Below are 20,684 nucleotides of genomic sequence, written 5' to 3' on the forward strand. Positions count from 1 at the left end.
ACCGTGGCCCTGAACCAGCAAATGAGGTGGCTCAAGGGGTCAGTGTGAGCAAGGGTCAGTTCATCCCCTGAAAACATGCCCTTAGGGATGGAGGATCAAAATAATAAAATAGCTTGGCCTGAGTTTTTTCTTGCTAGAAGTTCAGCTCTCCCTTTTAAATCCCTGCAGCATTTACTCTCAAAACAAGCCTCTCTGCAAAGGTTTACCATGCAAGTTAAAAAAAAAATAATAATTTAAGGGGATGGGAAGACCCTGTCCACACACACTGGAATCATCTAAAGAAGGCAAAACCATTACAAAGGTGTTGAAGATAAAATACAAGAAAAAAAAAAAAAAATCTCTGCAAGAGCTGAGCCTTCTACAGCTGCTCTCTACCTGGGCTCTGTCCCACCAGCACTCCAGCAAAAACCCAAACAGCTCAAAACACCATCCTGGACCCATCATTAAAAACCTGAGTCTTGCCCATTAGTCTATTACCAGCGTTCAGTGGAAGCAGAGGAAGAAAAGTTCCTTTCCAGGGAGCTATTTGCTTTGCCAGGAAGTTCAAAATGCCTGTGACCCCAAAAGCTTTATGCATTCATAAATAATAAGTTCACCTGGAGTAAAGGTTTTCAGCATCAGCTAAAACCTGCAGGTTTTTCCTTTTCTCTTCTTTTAAGATGCAAGGATAGCAAAGTGACTTGGAATTTATTCTCTACACATAGCCATAATCAAATAATATGCTAATGCTATTAGCATGGGACCTTGCATCACAAATGACTTAGAATCATATTCCCTTTCAAAATACTAGAGTTTCATTTAAATCTGTCTCCACAGCAACCAGACATGAACTGGAATAATGTCAGATGAAAATCTTCATGGCTAAGCATGGTGCATGAAGAGTTTGATAGCAAGGATTGAGGGGAGAGCCATGAAGATGGCTTGAGCCCACCATGGTTGGTGGGTTTGTGCCAGTCATCTTCCACTCAACCAGTTGTCAGCTGGGATAACCAACCCAAGGACAAAACAAACCAGGAGGATCTCAAAGCATCCTGATGGAAAAGGAGTGAGTAGACATGAGGTTCACCCAGATGTGAAGCCTGAGGAGATTTCCTTGGTCCTCCTCCCCACAGATATTTTCTGAGTGGTGCCAGGGGAAATGCACGAGACAACTGGTTTCATTCACCCTAAATCATTTCTCATCTGGGAATTTCAGACCCGGGTATTTGCAAATGGCCTGAGGGATCATTGCTCCTGCTCATGAACCATGATTCCCATATTGTGTTGTGGAAGCACAGGAAGCATCAGGAAGAAGCTTTTTGCAGCTGGATTCCCTCCATTGACACAGGAGATGCTGCTCCTTCCTTCACCTCCCTGCTCTGCTCACAAGCTCCCCATGGGCACTGTTTCTAAACCAGGACCCAAGATGGGAAGGACCTGCAGCATCCTCTGGCCAGTGTCCCCAGCAGCTGATTGCATTTGTCCCATTCAAAACACTCTCCCAGCCTATATGAAAATGAGATGAGCTTTGCAATGCCATGGCTGGACAGCCCTTGGTTAGAAACCAGCTCTAATTTCCCATGAAAATGTTTCCCCAGCTGCTCCACTGGTCTTCCCTGCACCTGTTTCTCTCTGTGGTCACATTATGTCAGTGGGTATGTTATGATCCTCACCCTGGTTGGGGCTTCTCGGGGTTCCCCTCATAAAAAGAGTATTAGCAACGTGGCCCACAAAAATGTCTTTGAAAGCAATGTCTACAAGTGGGAGGAGACTCTCTGGAGAAACAGCTGAGAGCTCAGGCAACGAAAAGCAAACAGCCCTGACCAGTCTCTGGGTTCTGTTTGTAATTATCTGGGCCCCGGTGGGTGTTAAAACATCTGTACTGGTTTGGCAGGGACTGGGGAGCACATCTTGTGCCAAAGGCAAGAGCTGGCGTGGGCTGAAAGCAGCAGAGCAATACATTAGTGAGGTATTCATGCTCAGGAATGCCATGCTCTCCGTCCCACAAGTGCTTTTTGGGTTAGGGTGAGCACCAGACCTGTCCCCATGCTCCCCATTCACCATGAATTGTACTCCTCCAGGACGATCCCAAGGAGGAGCTGAAGATGCTTAAAGGAGATGGGTGGTTGGCTGGAGCCTTGAAGCCTGCTGAGTTTAGCATCCTGCTGGATTTCCATCACCATCAGTTCAGCTCTGCATTGTGCCTTTGTATTCCTCATGTTTCTGCACAACTCTTTCCACCTGGACACCCTCCATCATCCATCGGGTCTCTTGTGGACCAGCAAATCTCTCCCCACTGGACAGTTCTGCACAGAGCAGTGGGAGTTGCTCTGAACCTTGTGAACTAAAGCACGAGTTGGTTTTGTGGCTTTTTTTAACACACAGCAGCAGCAGAGCTGGGTTTAGTGGAGCAACAGAGTGTAACATAGAGCATGGTCCTCAGGGGACTTGGGCAAGGCAGCTTTGTCACAATCTTCTTGATGGTAATATTTCTGGATTTTGGCATTCCTCGTCCCCTGACTCAGGAACAAAACAGGACTGGAGCAAACTCTACTTCCCCTGATGCTCCCTCATGGGTTAGGAACCATTCAGCAGCTCCTCAGCCTCCTCTTCCTCACTCCAACAGGGCTCCACAAGTGCCCATCCTTAAAACCCATAGGATACAGGTTACACCATCTCCCTCATGGCTGCACCCATCCTTGCCTACACCACAGATGGTACCAGCACCCAGACCAAAATCCACATCTTCTTGCCCAGTATATCTCTCACAAGCTTTGAGCTTGGCTTAGGGCCAGCTGAAAATGTTCTGACATCCTCCAGCTGGAAAATGCCATTTAATCAAAACAGGAGCTTGCCAAGGTATTGCTTGCAGCCAGAATTTGCAAGAAATCTTTAGAGGATAAAAATGAATTTTATGTAAAAGGGCAGAAGGTCAAAGTGTTTCAGCTTGTTCTCCTCAGTGTGGATGCTTTTTTTGGGGTGGATTGCCCTGCTTTGACAAAAGACCATCATGTGCTTTTTAGATGTGAAAGTGCAATTCTGTGAGAAACTCTTGATTTTTTTTCTGAAATTCATTCAAATTCAGAATGAAAAGGACTGAAAGCTGCTGAAAATGGATTCCAACAAGAGTGACAACGAACAGGCTGAATTTTTACCACCTCTGAAGTGGAGTTTGTGATGGTCTCATCACTCTCTTCCCTCCTGCAAGAGCAGCTTTTCCCCAGCCTCAGCTTGCTCAGGCTCCCCATGTGCCATTCCTGAGAGCAATTTCCTTCCTCACTGGGGTTTATTTATTATTTTATTTTTAATTACCTCGATGACCCATCTCTGAACTCAGTCTGCTGCTGAAACAGATCTAGATGAGTTCCATTGCTGCCCCTCTCATCACTATCAGAGAATCTTTTAGTTATGGGATGAAAAGGGGTTTGTAACAAACACACAGAGAATTGGATCTGTTTCCACAGAAGCTGGGAAGAATAAACCATGATATAATGGATTTTGGAGATGACCACAGGAATGCAGAAATTACCAGGAGCAGAGCAGACCAGAAGCCAGTCTGCCCCAGCTTTTCATCTCCAAAGGCTTCAGAGACAGCTGAGAACTTCACAGGGATCATTCATGCAGCAATGCACGTGTAGAGAAAACTGATTTGTGCCTCACTTCATAATTTATAAACCTTATTAAAGCAAATATTTTAACTTGTCTAACACAACTGAAGGCATTTTTGCACTCGTGGCATTATTAATTCTTTAAGCCATCTTATCTGTAAAACAAACCACTCTGTGTCACACAGGTCTGAGAACACAGGGCTGATCTTCCCTTCAAACTGCACCAAGAGACACCAGACAGTAGCCTGTGTTCTCATTACTGAGGTATTTCAGTGGATTTTTTTTTTTTTTACTGCAAAAAGCACTATTTGCCCAGGGCCAGGACATCATGGATTTATCTGCATAAAAATATAAGAAGGTGGTCCTTACAGCAACATGCCAAAGAAATGGAAAGAATTTGCAAGTCTCTGGTCTGAGTCCTTCTTAAAGGTAGCAGAAACCCTGAGAGTGAGATTCAGGAGCATCACAGAAAAGCCACCAGGATCTCAGACCCTGAGAAAGAGTTATGGAAGAGATATAACATTACTTAAAACCTTCAATAAAGGTGTAAAAATGTATATGAATTTCAAGTGAAAATCATATATCCACCCCTTTCTTAAACTGAGAGTCTGGAGAACAAATCCTGTGAGGAGAGGCTGAGGGAACTGGGAATGTTTAGTTTGGAGAAGAGAAGGTTGAGAGGAGATCTTATTGCTCTCTAGAGCCACCTGAAAGGAACAATTTGAACAAGTCTCTCAAGTGAACAATGACAGGACTAGAGAAAATGTCTGAAATTGCACCAGGGGAGGTTTAGACCAGATATCAGGAAGAATTTCTTTACTGAGTGGGTAGGCAGGCACTGGAACGAGCTGCTCAGGGAGGTGGTGGAGTGACCATCCCTGGGGGTTCTCAAAAACTGTGTAGATGAGGCACTTTAGGACATGCTCTAGTAGGCATGGTGGGTTGTTTTTTTGTTTTGTTTTGTTGGCTTTTTCCCTTGGTGGACAGTTGGACTCAGTGATCTTAAAGGTCCTTTCCAACTGTGACAATTCTGTGATTCTGTGAATGAAGTTTGGGAATGAGGAAAATCCATAGGAGTCAAGAAACTGGGATGGAGACACTTAAAAAAATGTAAAAAGTAAGGACTGAAGAGACACCACAGTGCTGGTCAGGAAAGATGAAGTCTTCTGCTCTATCAGGAATGTTTTTCAGATAAATCTCAGGAGTGGTAGGCAGCATTTTCACCTGGAAGATCATCTGTTGACCAGGTTTTGACCCTACCACTAATCATCAAAGCAACTATCAGCTAGTAAAGAAGACTCCTCATAGGATTTATAGATTTCAAGTGGGTATTTGAAAGACTTCATCATGACTCATTTGGGAGCCATGCAAACTGTTAAGTGAGCCAGAAAAAAAATAATTACCATCATAAAGGCTTTATATCAAGGTTGAACCTGTGCAAAGTATATGCAGGCTGGAGGGAAAGGCTTACACTGATAGCAAACAAGGTGGTGCTTGGCATGGCAGGTGATCCGTGGTGAGATAAAGGTGAGGATGGAGCCACAGGCAGTGCAATAGCCATGCACTACACTTTTATATAGGAGGAAGTATTTGCAAGTGCCCTGATGTCTGCTCACCACTTCCAAAAGAGGATTTGTTAAGAGTTATGAAAAAAAAAAAATAACAAATGCAGTGAGTCACTCGACTCCAGTTTATTTTCAAAAGCAACGGTGAACAAGAACAGGGGTAGCTTATATATTTGGCAGTAAAATGATGGAAGGCAATCATTCCAAAGCTTGGCAAGGAGCAGCTGTCTTGGCCAAGATGGGGTTTGGTCATGTGGAGCTGAAAGAGCACACAATGCCATTTTTTGAGGTGAAATGTTATTTTCCATCCTAATAAACAGCTATGAAGGGTGGCGATCCATCAAAGGTGCAAATGAGTCAGAATCATTCCTCAGGATGTGACAAGGACCCAGTGCCAAAAGAAGCTGAATCCCCAGTAAGGGCTGAGATGTGCCAGAGCTTCACCACCTGCCATGGAGCAGCTGGAGCAGCTTGGGGGACATCACGGAGCAAAAGGGGTATGAAAACATAAGTCTGGACTTCCCCAGAGCCAAGGGGTGTCATAAAATGTGCTCTGCTATAGATTCAGAAGAGGCAAAGTCTCATCTCATGCTCCGTCCTCTCACCTTCTTGGTGATGGCAACAGGTAACAACTCCAGTTGGGATTGCTGAGGTAGCTCAGCTTATCACCATACTCTGAAGCCTGGTATTCCCCTGTAGTGCAAGTTTTCATAAAAATAACAGAATCACAGAATATTTGGGAAAGGACCTCTAGAGATGGTCTAGTCCAACTCTCTGCTCAAAGCAGAGGCAGCTACAGCAGCTCAGGACTGTGGTTTAAGGTGGGTTTTGATCAGGTCTAAGGATGGGCACTCAAGCAAGGTTTGTTTTTTATAATTTTTTTTTTTTTTGTTAGGTACATGCTTTGTCCTCTGTGTCTTAAAGGGAATGACATGGACCTGTTGAAGTGAGTCCAGAGGAAGAGCACAAAGCCACTGAAGCATCTCTCCTGTGAAGATGGGCTTAGAGAATTGGGGTTGTTCAGCCTGGAGAAGAGAAGGCTCTGGGAAGACCTTAGAGCATCTTCCAGTGCCTGAAGGAGCTACAGAAAAGCTGGGGAGGGACTATTGACAAGGGCACGGAGTGATAGCACAAAAAGGAAGTGTTGAAGGCCAAGTTGGATGGGGCTTGGAGAGACCTGGGCTGGTGGGAGGTTTCTCTGCCCATGGGAGTGGTTGGAACTAGATTATTTTTAAGGTCCCTTCCAACTCAAACCATTCTATGAATCTAGAATCACAAGTATGGACCAACAGTTTTGCTGCTTCTTGAATGCCTGGTGGATACCTACACCTGGGTCTGACTCTCAGAGAGAGAAGCAGACTGAGAGCAAGGGGGAAATGGGAGATAAATGACATCTCATTTTCCTGGGTGATCTCATTTTTCATCAAGTTTTTTGGGACCTGTGGCCAGGTATCCCATTTAAGACCTCTCCCAGCCTGGAGGGAGCAGGTACCATCACTGAGCTGCCTCTGGCTACAGGCAGAAGATGCAGCAACATGTTTGTGCTGTGCCTTGGTGATGAATTTCTGCTTTTATGCTCAGTGCAGAAAACAGGTTTCTTGGCTATATCAACACTGTGAGATGTTCTCAGCCTTTCTGGAAAGAGCTGGGATGTGGCCAGGGCACACATTTAGACACGGGCATCCCCAGATCAGGTATAACCCTACAGTCCAAGTAATAAATCACCAACATGACAGCTCTGACATTGCACCAAACTAAATAATGCAGAACTATGTTTGAGAAGCAGGCAGTAATTATAACCAAAGCATAGAAACCACCTAAGGAAGAAGCATTATCTTTACAGATAAAATCAGTAATAAATGCTACTGCATTCATAAATAAAAATCAGTCTGGAAACAAACTCTGAGTGGTGTCATGGAAAGTTCACAGCAATCGACAGCTTCACGGCTCCTTCCTGCTCCATGTGCCTTCTCTCAGAGGCTTTAAAGGCTTTAGAAAGCTTTCCCTTTACTCAAGCTGGGTTTTAATTGGAAATAGAAAGCAATACAAGCGAGTAAACAGAAAAGCTTTGGGGTCTGGGAAATGAGAATCTAAATCTGTCCCGGCTTTTATCAGATTTTACAAAGCAGCACTCAGGGTGTGTAAACCACGGCCCCTGGCAAAGGTTTGGAGGGAAGAATGTGAAATACATGGAGGAAGAACAGGGGAAATAGGTTGGCTTAGGTTGGGGGGGAAAGAATCATGCTGTGAAAAGCTGCCTGAATGACATGAAAGTCACTGGGGCTTTCTCTCTTGTCCTCCAACGTGCTCTCACACTTTTGGGCCTCCTGTGTCCATCATGTTACCCAGCCCAGCCCCTACGTGTTGGGCACCCACATCTCATCACGATGCCCAAGCAGCTTTGCAGACACAGGGTACAGCTCCATGACCCCCAGCGTGGGATAAAACAATCCTAGGATACCTCTGGGAAACAGAAATCCAGGAGAATCTGACAGCAAGTTTCCTTCCAGTTGGCTGACACCCAAAATCCAAAATACCTCCCTCCTTCCCTCAGTCCTGCTCAGATGGTGCCGCTTCACCGGTTGCTTCACTCCAAGCCCATCAGCTGTGGGGTTTTTTTTTTTGGTTTTTTTTGGTTTTTTTCCATGGTTTTACTTTTTGATGTGATGCTGATACCGTCTGCTGTGCTCGTTTTTCCACGGTCAGTGAATCCTCCTGAAAATTCCTCAGTGCCCATTAAACTAATGGGGCTGACCTGATGCACGCGGGGCTCGGAGTGATAAAAACCCAATGATGAAACAAAGAATTATTTCAAGTAGGTTTTTGATTTTGAGCACCTGGCCCAGGAGACAATCCCGGATGGGGCTGAGGGGTATGAATGCAGCTTGCCAGTCTCAGATGGGAAACCTGTGCTGGAAAGGCCAGGCAGGGCTTTTTCCTCTAAAAAGCACTGAACCTCTTGAACTTCACATTTCTGCCTTCCCTCCCAGTTCATGTCCCACCCCCAGCTCAGCAAACTCAGTGGGACTTTGGTCAGGAAAGGACAGGATTTTCCCCAAAGGCTCTAGTCCTACAGTTTCATATGTATTTTTAGAAGAGGTTGGTTGGATACCCTTGTGCTGGGTGCCTGGTGGGGAACAGTCATGAAGATCTGGAGTATTTGTTGGTCTTTTTTGAAAGCTGAGCATATATTTCCTTTTTCTTTTTCTTTTTCTTTTTCTTTTTCTCTTTCTTTTTCTTTTTCTTTTTCTTTTTCTTTTTCTTTTCTTTTTCCTTTTCTTTTTATTTTCCTTTCTCTTTCTCTTTCTCTTTTCCTTTCTTTCTTTCTCTTTTCCTTTTTTCTTTCTCTTCCTCTTCCTGTTCCTCTTTCTCTTTCTCTCTTTCTCTTTCTCTCTTCCTCTTCCTCTTTCTCTTCCTCTTCCTCTTTCTCTTTCTCTCTTTCTCTTTCTCTTCCTCTTCCTCTTCCTCTTCCTCTTCCTCTTCCTCTTCCTCTTCCTCTTTCTCTTTCTCTCTTCCTCTTCCTCTTTCTCTTTCTCTCTTCCTTTTCCTCTTCCTCTTTCTCTTTCTCTTCCTCTTCCTCTTCCTCTTCCTCTTCCTCTTCCTCTTCCTCTTTCTCTTTCTCTTTCTCTTTCTCTTTCTCTTTCTCTTTCTCTTTCTCTTTCTCTTTCTCTTTCTCTTTCTCTTTCTCTTCCTCTTCCTCTTCCTCTTCCTCTTTCTCTTTCTCTTTCTCTTTCTCTTTCTCTTCCTCTTCCTCTTCCTCTTCCTCTTCCTCTTCCTCTTCCTCTTCCTCTTCCTCTTTCTCTTTCTCTTTCTCTTTCTCTTTCTCTTTCTCTTCCTCTTCCTCTTCCTCTTCCTCTTCCTCTTCCTCTTCCTCTTCCTCTCTCTTTCTTTTCTCCTGGTTGATGGCTTTATTATTTGCATTCTTTGCCTATAAAGCTGATGCTCCCACAAACAGCCACATCCTCTCCCAGTTCCCATCCAGACAGGGTATGGTTGAAGGGGGCTGAGCTAACACATATCTCCCAGGGGGCTCTCTGAGTTATGGGTTTCCAAACACAAGGCTGAGTTATGGGTTTCCAAACACAAGGCTGATATATCTTCTAGATTTTTCCAGCCCCACCACTCCCAAATCTTTACAGCCACGATAAAACATCTGAATAATGAAACCGTAAAAATCCCTAAATTTTCAAATTCCAAGCTCTGACAAAAACGTTGATCCAGCACTGCAAACCTCATATTTCAAATTGCACCTGACCCCCTGAAGCCAGAAGCTTGGCTTTAAACATGTAGATACCTGAAGACCTTTTTCTTTTGCTTTCTGATTTCTAAAGCCCTCTGCATCCTTGCTTCAGTCTGACTCCTAGGCCAGAAATCTACTCCTGCTAGTAAGGACAGTGACCATCAGAGCAGTGTAGTGTTGACTCTGGTCCTGCAATGCTTCTGGTAGCACCACGTGATGAAAAACTGAGTACAGCAAGAAGAAGAAGGTATGGAAGAATAGTGGGAGTTGATCCTCATCAAGTGTTCAAGGCCAGGTTAGATGGGGCCTTGAGCAATCTGGTCTAGTGGGAGGTGTCCCTGCCTATGCAGGGGGGTTGGAACTGGATGATCTTTTAGGTCCCTTCCAACCCAAACCTTTCTGTCAAACCATTCTGTGATTCTGTGATTCTGTAATTCTGTAATTCTGTGATTCTGTGATTTTGTGCTTCTATGATCTGGTGTAAACAAAATGATGACAAATTACACCGTTTGAAGACCCAAATATCTTCAGTCTTGATACCAATGTGAGGTTCATCTCAGCAGAGTTTCAGGGGTCTACAGAATGGGTGTGTCCATTTGACACATTAATCATGGTTCTCTGGAGAGGCAAGGGAAAGAAATGGGCATTTTGAGGGTGCAAACAACTGGCCCCACTTCAGACATCTTTTTTCCATCTTCTCCCCAAAAAGTGGAGAGATTATAACCAGCAGCACACATCTCACTCCCATTGGTTCCCTTTCCAAAATGCCAGGGGAATCACAGCAAAGAGATCCTGAGCAGTTGGTAGAGATCAGCAACTTTCTCTTCCAGTTTCTGTCTTCTAGGAAGCAGATTCCAGGTTATTAGTGGCTCTCTGCTCTTCAGCAGACTCATTGGCACCTGAAGTAGCTCATCTCCAATGGAAAAGAGGGAAAAAAAGTGAGAGAAAAAAGGCAGCAGGCACTTAACTGCTCCCAAGCTTCTCCTTTGTGCCAAGACCACTCCATCTCCAGTATTGTTTACACTGTATTAAAGCTGAACAGTGTCAGATCTTAAAATAACTGGCTGTTTGGGGAGCAGGAAAACCAGGGTCAGGGAAGTTTCATATAAATTTAAAGAGGCAGGAGGACTAAGGCATAAACTGAGGCTTGGGTAAGGAGATGTTCTGTTGCACCTGATGTTCAAATGGGAGCCTGGTGAGAAGGGAGTTGGGGTAGTTGGGTTTACCCCATCCTTCCAGTGAGGCTGGGTCAAGCCTGGGGCTGACACATGATATCTGCATTTGTCTGCCCAGAGTGGATCTGCAGCCCTGGCTCTTTTCTTTGTTAGGAATTGCTCAGCATATGGTAGAGAAAGATGGGTGGGAGTGATCCAAATGCCCTCAAGATGTGCAGCCAGGAAGGAGCTCCAGGATGCTTAAGGGCAGAAAGTATTGATGGGAGCACTGAGGAGAAGGCTACATCCATATGAATGCTATGACATTAGGTGAGAATAAAAACTCAAGGCTCAAGGCTTCTACATTGTTGTCCCAATGCAGGTCACCTCCAAGTTATCACTCATTCTTCAAGATCTTTGGTTGGGTGAACAAGATATAGGAAGGTGCAATACCCAACCAGATCTGCCCCATCCTCCCATGGGTCAAGCTCAACTCAACTATAACCTTGCTCATGGCTTGTCATAAAGGGTCACACTGTCTGCCAGGGGACAGAATGTCCTCCAAGTGAGATGATATCCAAGCACCACCCATGGTAGAACTTAAATATCAAGTCAAGATAGATCAAGGACAGAAGCTGAAAAGACTGGGCCAACTTGAGGGCACGAGGGGCTCCCTGCTTGGCTGCCCTCCCTGCAGATACCAAAACACAGCACATCAGGGCCTGGGTGCTTTGAGGGGCACAGAAACCCCCCACATCTCCCTCCTTGTCCCCATTCCTCAGCCCCTGACATGCTCCCTGGCATGGGGCAGGGCAACTCATCCAGGGCATGAGCAGGGAAGGAAGGAGTGTGCCTGGCACAGCAGCAAGGATGTACCTGGCCTTGTGGTGGTCATTAGTGTTTCCCTTCCACTTTAGTTCCATCTGGCTGTGGGAGAGATGGCAGCAGCAGGAAAATGAGGGCTGTTGTGGGGCTGTCATCTTGCCTGGGCTCTCCAGTGCCCCACTCCTGTGTGCAGGGATGGTGAACACAGGTGGTTCAGGGGGGTTTGGTGGAGGTGGGTGGCATATGGCATGAAAACTCATGTTCTTACCCCAGTCTGGCTACCTGCAGCCTCTTCACCAAGCTTTTGGGCAACTATGGTGCTCCCAAAAAGTCTTCAGGGGTTGCTTTGTGCTAGATTTTTCTCTGCCCACCTCGAGCTCCCTTTGCTCAGCAAACACCCCTGGAAACATGGATGCAAGGGACAAGGCATTGCTTGCCTGATGCTGGGACCAGCAGATTTTTGGGGCAGAAGGGAAGTAGGAGCAGGAGCAGAACAGACTTGTAGGCAGCCCATGTGAGCAGGGAGTAGGCTGTGGAGAAACCAGCCACCAACCTATAGGGGATAACCAGCCAAAGCAAGTCAGTCACAGAATTATTTGGGTTGGAAGGGACCTTAAAGATCATCCAGTTCCAACCCCCCTGCTATGTGCAGGGACACCTCCCACTAGACCAGGTTACTCCAAGCCCCATCCAGCCTGGCCTTGAACACTTCCAGGGATGGGAAATCCAAAACTTCTCTGAGCAATCAGGGCCAGTGTCTCACCACCCTCATAGGAAAGAGTTTCTTCCTAACTTCTAACCTCCATCTACCCTCCACGTGGGTGCTAAAGCAATAAATTTGCTCTCACGGGTTGGAAGGAGGTCACCAGTAGAGGGTGTGGGGCAGCATCTGGCCAAAGAAACCCACAGTGGAGGTTGTGTAGGTGGGAATTAGGAGATGTCACTGATGTCACTGAGAAGTCACTGGTGTCTGGGGGATGATCCCGCAGACTCTGCTAAAGTGGGCACAGCTGAGGTGAAGGAGGAAAGAGAGACACTCAGCTCTCCATTAAACATTAATGTTTAGCACTGAGCTGCATTTGTCAAGATGGTGAAAGCATCAGGATTGCTGGGGATTGATCCTAGCCCATGATGCAAAATGCCAGTGTTGAGCCTTGGACTTGGAGCAAGGAGCCAGCTGGAGACTGGGATTGCCCTGGCACAGCCCCCTTGTGAGAAGGCATGGAAAGAAATAAAGCCCTGGATGGAAAAAAGAAGAAGATGACATGGGAGAGGGCCAGTTGGGTGGGAGAGGCCATCACTGCCAGACACAACCCATCAGGGCAGCAGCCCAGAGCCATCCTTTTCCCACGCTCCTCTCACCCTCACTGAGCAGTGGGAGCCTTCAGCTCAGAGCAGGGATATTTACTCACCAGCAGATATTTCCTTCCCTGATTCCATGGCTGGGCTAAACCTCTAGCATGGGGGCATTAATGCAGTGCACAAATAATCTCTGATCTCCCTCGGGTGTCTTCTCAGCACCACGAATTCAAGTGCCAAGGGAGCCCCTGCCCCACAGAGGAAACTCAGGGAGATGCCAGGGGCAGAACAATAAATTGGGACAGAGTTAATCAAAGGATGACAGAACAGTTTGTGTTGAAAAGGACCTTAAAGATCACCTAATTACAATCCCCCTGCCACAGGCAGGAACACCTTCCACTAGACCAGGTTGCTCCAAGCCCCATCCAACCTGACCTTGAACACTTCCAACCAACCACAACTTCTCTGGGAAACCTGGGCCAGTGCCTCACCCCCCTCACAGGAAAGAGTTTCTTCCTAACATGCAACTTAAATATCTCATCTTTCAATTTGAAACCATTACCCCTCATCCTATAACTCCAGTAAAAAGTCCTCCTCCACCTTTCTTGTAATAAAGGCATCAACCTCTCTGAAATAACTACCCTGTGCACGAGAACACACACACTGCAAGGACACACACACTGCAAGGACACACACACTGCAAGGACACATGGTGGTTCATAAGAAGTTAAATTTTACACTGCCTTAGGTGTGTCTCTGAGTTGCATTAGGTATGGGACACAGAAGGATTTTGGCCAAGAAAGCAGTTCCAGAAGGGGTTAATGGCACACGAGATGTTTAGTGGGATAGTGGGATTTTTTTTTCTTTTTTTTTTTAACTCCAACAGACAAAGCCTATGAGAAAATCCAGTTCACAGCTGAGCCCTGGCTGCCTGCCCACTAGGGCAGGGAAAATGCAGATGGTTCAAGGCTGCAACGTGCTTGCATTTCTCCCCCAGCCCGTGGTTTAGGGTCCCCAGCAGGTCCCCCCCATTGTATTCCAGCCAGATGAGGTGGCAGCAGCTCCAAGCTCAAACTGCAGGGTAGAAGCAGTGCTGAGACAGGAGCAAATCTTCTTTACTTGAGCATCATTGGCTTCCTTGGACCCACGGAGGAGCCGGGATGCTGCCAGGCTCCACTTGTTCAAAAATAGTAATTAGCTCTCAAAGTACATAGGTGTTAACAGAAACAAAAAGCTTTGCAGCAGTCCGGATAAACACCTTCAACTCAGTTTAATTCCCCTTCTCCCAGCAGATCAAATCCCACTGCCCTGCAATTATTTTCAGGGCAGGGCAGGGAGCGAAGCTTTGCTGAGCTCCTGCTCCTCCTTGGCGCCGGGGCAGCTGCTGTACCCCCACTTCACTGATGTTTAGGTCCCTGAGGCTGAAATGAGTTTCCTTTTGATGAACCAGATGTGTAACACAGCTGGAAATCAGCTAAACCAGCAGCTAACTGCAGCGTGAAGTTAAACCACCCTAAACTCCAGCCTGTTCCTTAATCCTTAGAGTCCCCCAGTCTAGACAGGACATGAAGGACTAATGTGAAAACCAAGCGACAGAAAATCTACTCTCCCATCAAGCAACATGCAGAAAGAAGCATCAAAGGGTATAAATTCCTTTGGCTCTTTATTTTTTTTTTACCTTTTGGGAGCATGGGGAGCACCCAAGCATGATCCTGTGCTGGTACAGAAGGTTTGAAGCCAGTTTGCTTCGCCATGTGCAGCCACTTTCATGTTCCCCATTTGCTCACTAAATCATAAAATCATAGAACCATTAAGGTTGGAAAAGATTTCTAAGACCATTAACTCAGCAGTACCAGCCAAATAAACCATGTTCTGAAATGCTATATCCACATGTTTTTTGAACACCTTACAGGGATGGTCTCTCCACCACTTCCCTGGGTGACCTGTTCCAATGTCTCACCACACCTTCCATAAAGAAATTTTTCATCATATCCAAGCTGAACCTTCCCTAGCACAACTTTCCTCTTGTCCTATCACTGGTTATGTGGGAGAAGAGACCAAGCCCCACCTCACTACAGCCTCTTTTCCTGCTAAAAAGCAGCCAACCCCCCATCTTTCCTCTCCCATCATGGGGAGCTGGTAAAACAGACTTCTACTTTTTACTGTCCCAAAAGGTAATGAGTTTTTCCTTCACCACCAGCAGGTTAAAAGCAAACCCAGCTGATGGCTGAGGCTCAGCTGATGTGGGGGATGATGAGGGAATTCAACATGTGGTGGAAGATGTAGCAAACACCTTTGCAGGTGATGCAGAGCTTCCTTATCCGGGATGAGACATAAACCCAGACAGGAACAGCCTGGCTTTGGGATGGGACTGAGCAAGGCTTTTGGGTCAGCATAAAGCAGTCACTTACCCAGAAATAAGAACAACCAGAAAAATGTGTGCAGTGGATTCCCTGGCAGTTTCTGATCTTATTCTACCAAACTGCCTGTCTGCTGGGAGAGGGATGTTTAGCTAATGAATTGCTACAATTAACATAAAACTATTCCTGCCCATGACAGTTACATTTTCCTCCCCTTTCTGGTGCATCCAATTACTGACTTGTTCAGTCTCCAAGGCAGAGGCTACAACAAGGCACAGAGAGGCTCAAGAAAGAAGAGGTGAAGGTCTGAGAAAGAAATGGAAGAATTCCTGAGCTCTATTTCTACCTGGGAACTGTCTTATTCTCACACAAACTCCTTATCCTCTCCTACCCATCAACCCACGGCTTCAAGGAGGTGATGAAGGGGAAGCACAACAGTGCAAATATTTCTCCAACTCTTATTTCTCTCTCCAGCTGACCCATGAGGAAGGATGAGTTATGGCCCTATGCATCCTAAGACAGATGAGACTTCCAGTACCCATCACACTGTGATACTCTCTGCCCAGCCTAGGCCTGTGGGCCCTTCAAACAAACATTTTCTGCTTTGGGAAAATCAATGATTTATTTGCTACTGCTTAGCAGCAACGACAAAAGAAAGGTGAGTGTGGGGTCATCACTTCAGGGAGAACCAAAGAAAAGCACCAGCCCTGAATAATTCATGACCCCTCTTTTCTGCAGCATCTGGACACATCTGCTGCATTTGCCATCACAGGCTTTTTCTTGGCTGACTCAGAAAATCATGCTTTGGCTGCTGGATGGTGTTTCAAGTGGGTACTTTCCCCACAGCATTAACGAGCTGTGATTTTGTTACAAGTAGGGATTTTTGTTCCTCTTTTGCTGATGTCACTCTGTGATCCTGCAGGGAATAGTGCTCGGATCTCTGCAGCCTGAGGAGCCCTGGGTGCCCTTTGGGATGGATGGGCTTGCAAGCAGGAGATTGTTTTTCCTTTTGCTGCCCAGATTTATATTTCACTGAAGTCCACTATCGATCCTGCTGCTGCTGGGTTGAAAGCTCATTTTACTAAATGGGAAGAAAAACAGTTCCCCCCAGCTCAACGCCCACAAAATGGAAAAACCTCCAAGAAAACAGCTCTTAAGAAAAGGAAAGGGCCCGAACGATCTTGCTGAACAACGAGGACTGTGCTGCTGACATGGGGATGGGATGTAATTTATTTAGCCTGACCTTTTCCTGGGAGATGGTGCTGAAAGAATTACCAAGGATCCTTTCTCCCACTTGTACACCCATTGCCAAGGTGACGTCTGTCCCCTTTCATGCGTCAGGAGGTGAGGATGGCATCTGGGCTGCTCTGATGCTTTGTTTGCTGTCCTGTCTGACAAGCTCTTGGCAGGGTTTCAGCTCCTGTGGATGGCAGCTGCTCCCCATGAGGGATGAAAAAAAGATTCACGCTGGGTGTTCTTGAGGGGAGTTTCATGGAGAAAGAGCACAGGACTGGGGTCATTTTGATGACACCAGACCACGGATGAGATAAAGGAAAGATGCCCAGAGGTTCTACCAGGTCTAATGGGACTGGCAGGTGACCACAGCACTACACCTCATGCTCATCCCCATCCCATCTCCCTCAGGATTTGTGTGAGCCCTCATTTGTTCCAGGGAAGTGGAAGCAGCTCACTGGTGCTCACTGCAGAAGCTTGCCAAAGCACAACTGGGTTTGGATGGTGGAGCACAACTGGTGGATAAAAAGTCCTGCTGCTGCACAAAACCACCAGATGCTTTCCTCTTGCCTCCCAGTGCTTTCCCAGTGGACCCCAAGAGGAGATGGGGATGCAGATGGAAAGGATGTATCTGCCCTTCAGAAGAGATCCTGTTGGTGGTGGGAACACACACAGTGGGGAGAGACACAGTCCCAGTCAACTTCTCACCCACCCTACCAGAAGTCTGAAACCTCTGAGTGAGGGGGATTTTCACTGCTGGCTCCCACAACTCTCAAGAGGACTTTGGTGATGGATGAGGAGAAAGGCTGCAACTAAACAAATACCCCAAAGCCTGCCAACTTCTTACAAGAGACCTAAAAGTCTACAGTTATCAGGGGAAAAGTGAATTAGTTGTGTCAAAGGGGCAGAGCCTTCTCTGCTTCAAATGCCAAAGGCACCTTGTGGACTGTTCCCACATGTCCACCAACTTCCCCCTCCAGCCCTCCCAGCCTTGTGGTGGGCTGCACCCCCCTCCACAGATCTGATATGAAAGAGGAAGACAGGACAGGAGTTGCTCTTGGCCATGGCTCTCATGGTACCTGTGTTCTCCTCAGACTGGTTGAAGCCACAGATCTGGCAGATGCTGCGAACCCATTTGTTCATCTCGTCCTCAGACTCAGCCACCAGGTAGAAGGTCCTGTCGCTGGTTTTGATGTCAAAGATGTAGCTGTCTTGCAGCTCCTTCTTGTTGAAGGTCAGGCCTGCATCCACTTGCTCACAGAAGTTGAGGTTGATGACACGCAAAGGTTTTTTTGAGTGGTCATTTTTGTAGTACTCCAGGACATCGGGGTCCCCGCTCATCCGGCCGCTGCGCAGGACAAACCAACGTTTCTTCCATGCCTGAAAGCAAGAAGAGAGCAAGAATGAGCCCCATTGCTCAGATCATGAGGGCCAAGAAGCCTTCACAGGGTGACACAGAAGGCCAAGAGGCACAGAGTGACACAGAGGACCAAGAAGCACAGAGTGACACAGAGGTTCTCAACACTTCTCCACCTCAGGATGCTCCGGGATGCTGCTCAGGACATCCCTGCAGGAAGCACACAAACTCAGCTCGGTTCGTCAGCTCATTACTCAAATCCCACTGATTATCCAGGAGAATTAAATACCAAAATATCACTTTAGCTGAAGAGGACCCAAAAAAGTGCTGGTCCTAAGGCGTAGAGCAACCTTGCTCCTACCTAACAGCCCAGCCACACTCCCATGACCTAAGTACCCTCTGCTCCTTGATGTAAGATCAGCTGCAGGGTGGCACTACTGGGAAATCCAGTGCTAAAAGGCCTTCCAGAAGCTCAGAGGAGCTCAGGTGCTTTGGACACAGTGCCCTGGGTATCCTGCCCTTCAGAGAAACCCCTGAGAACATCACAGCAGGTGCCTGCAGATACCGACCATGCCAATCCCATCTCTGTTCAAATGCCAGGATGAAAAGGCTAATAAAACCAACTGGGAACTGGTTTAGTTTTTTAAATATCAGCATTAATGCCAGGAAGACCCACGGAGAATCCAAGCTTCATTTGTTTTTCAGCATCCTCAGCTCCCCATCACACAGGAAACTCCTGAGCAAAGGAAAAGGTTATCATTGATTCTTCCAGGCACAGCCAACATCAGACCCTGGCCAAAACACTCAGGGAACAGACTCAGGGAGTTGCAGTGTTTGAAGCAAACTGGTAAAACAAATGCCATCCATCAGCCCTGGCTCTGGGAGCTGCAGCCCCTCAGTTGTCCCCGTGCCAAATGCAGTTGGAAGCCCCCAGGAGGAGGAACAGCCCCAACAATGTGCTAAATGCTACCACTTGGGTTACACGGAGTTGTGCAAGTGTAACTCCCCATCCCATGGGCTGGAGGGGTGTTTTTCTGGGTGGAAGGCTTTGCCTGAGCATCCTGACACCTGCAGGAGTGATGAATGGTGTGAGGGACCACCTTGAGCTGCTCCCATCACAGAGCCCAGAGATGCCTTTGGCTTCCATGGTGTATGGAAGGGAAGAACTCTGTCTAAATGTGGTCCTTAAAACATCTGAGTTTTCTCAGGCTGCCCGTGAAGGCAATGAAAGTTCAAGAGGTGCACATGGATGAGCTGGAGGAGAAGGATCAAGGTTATTACCAGCACTCCTGCATTACCCAACACAGACCTCAGTTTGTCCCAAAAGATGCCAAGGGAAGAGATGTCATTCCCACTTTCCTGCCCTGACTATGGACACATTTTTTTTTCCTACTTCTTTTTTTTTTTTTTTTTTTTTTTTTTTCAAGTGAGATATACCTTATTATATAATTTTTTTGATTTATATGATTATGAAAGGTCAGGTCACGGGGAAGCACATGATGCACCTAAGAAGGAAGAACAAACAGCCACAAACATCTTCAGTAACCCATGAGGGGCAGTAAGGCAAGCAGTGTGCTGGGACCTCCAGGATGCTCCCCAGGAGGTGACCACAGCCCTGCAAGGCTTTGCCTGACACTGATGGGCACATGCCAGATCTCAGCCATGCAATTTGCACCAGAAACCCAAAATTTTGGACAGTTTGCTGGCTGATATAAGGGTAAGAAACGCCTGCAATGTCTTCTCTGAGTGACCTGATTGTCATTGTACTCCTCAAAGGCTTAAAAATAGCTTTTGTTGGTGTCTTTGAGGTTCTTTGCAAGCAAATTAATTTTCTACTAATTCTTAAAGTGCCTCCCAGTGCCAGGAAAGTAACTTCAATGCAATCTTCGAAATGCAGTAGAGCAGCAAATTGCTTTGCAAGTGGATGTGCAAGGCTGGCAGATTTTGGTTGCTCACCCACTTCTCATCAAAACGGCTGCTTCTAGATTGAGAAAAAAAAAACAAACAGCACAACCCCAAAAAACAAAACAAAACCAAACAAACAAACCAAGCACGCAGTGGGGCTGCATCCATCAGGGAAGGAAAAACCCAATTTCAGCAGGCAGTAGCAGTAATTTGCCAGTCCATCTCCTCAAAATGGATCACCCAGATCATTGGGAAACAAACCCATGAACATTTTTTTCTAGCTCTAGGTGGAAAATGTCCCATTAGCTTCTTGCTATTAACACTGAGCCATTTCTTTGCAGGTCCTTGGCAGGACCTGGGCACTTATTGGTGAGGGGGGCTGAAAAAAGATCAAGTTGTGCAACCACACAAACCACCACCTGAATGAAGACACATCCAACACCACTTTTTGCTGCTTGTCTCATTGCTTTCCTACTGTTCAGTCAAGCCTTGCAGCATCCCTTCATGGCTGAGAAGTTGCATTAAAAAACCCACAAAGTGCAGAAACTGGGCTCCAGAATTTACAGCTTTCATGGAAAAAACAGGAGGAAGTGCTGCAAGCAAGGCCAACGATGCTACCACATCTTCCCTTTTTATCATCAATGCAAGGAGCCACAACTTCTTTAATTCTCTTTGGTCTGTCTGGTAGCAATGGAAAACCCCAAGCAGTCAATACTTGGCAGAGAAAACCAGTATAACACATGCAGCCTGGTGGTTGCAAAATTGGCTGCAAAAGAACAGCTTATGCCAGGACAAAATTTCTTGGGAAGCTTCAAGAGCTGGAGTAGCACTGGAGGGCAGGATCCTGGGACAAGGCAACCAATCCCACCAACCTGGGATCATCACCTTGTCCACCTCTGCCTGGTGCCCTCCTGATGATAGAGGCAACAACGTTCTTCTAAACCAGCTTCTGACCCAGAAAAAGAGCTCAGCAGAGGCAGCAGTCTCTGGACTTGCTTCTTCTGGACAGGCAGCACAGTTGGATGCATCTCCCACCACATGTCTCTGCAGCAGGACCAGCTGTTCCTGCCTCCTAAGCTCAGCTTCTGAGCCAGAGGAATAAGCACTGACCATTAGAAAAGAATTGAAGGAAATAATAAAGAAATAGCCAGGAAACTTC

General features: G+C 46.6%; 1 protein-coding gene across 8 annotated transcripts in view; it reads right to left on the minus strand.

Moving 5' to 3' along the window:
• The window catches only part of GAB2 (GRB2 associated binding protein 2), a 114,535-nt gene that overhangs the window by 28,443 nt on the left and 65,408 nt on the right, over positions 1 to 20,684 (minus strand). For all 8 annotated transcript variants that reach the window (XM_071727312.1, XM_071727233.1, XM_071726845.1 and 5 more), the window contains one exon: positions 17,343 to 17,643. In XM_071727312.1, coding sequence (XP_071583413.1) covers positions 17,343 to 17,604 — 262 coding nt within the window. In that variant the 5' untranslated portion in view covers positions 17,605 to 17,643. The remainder of the gene's footprint in view (positions 1 to 17,342; positions 17,644 to 20,684) is intronic.

This window comes from Heliangelus exortis, chromosome 1 (assembly GCF_036169615.1).
Source record: "Heliangelus exortis chromosome 1, bHelExo1.hap1, whole genome shotgun sequence".
In the NCBI taxonomy this organism is placed as follows: Eukaryota; Metazoa; Chordata; class Aves; order Apodiformes; family Trochilidae; genus Heliangelus; species Heliangelus exortis.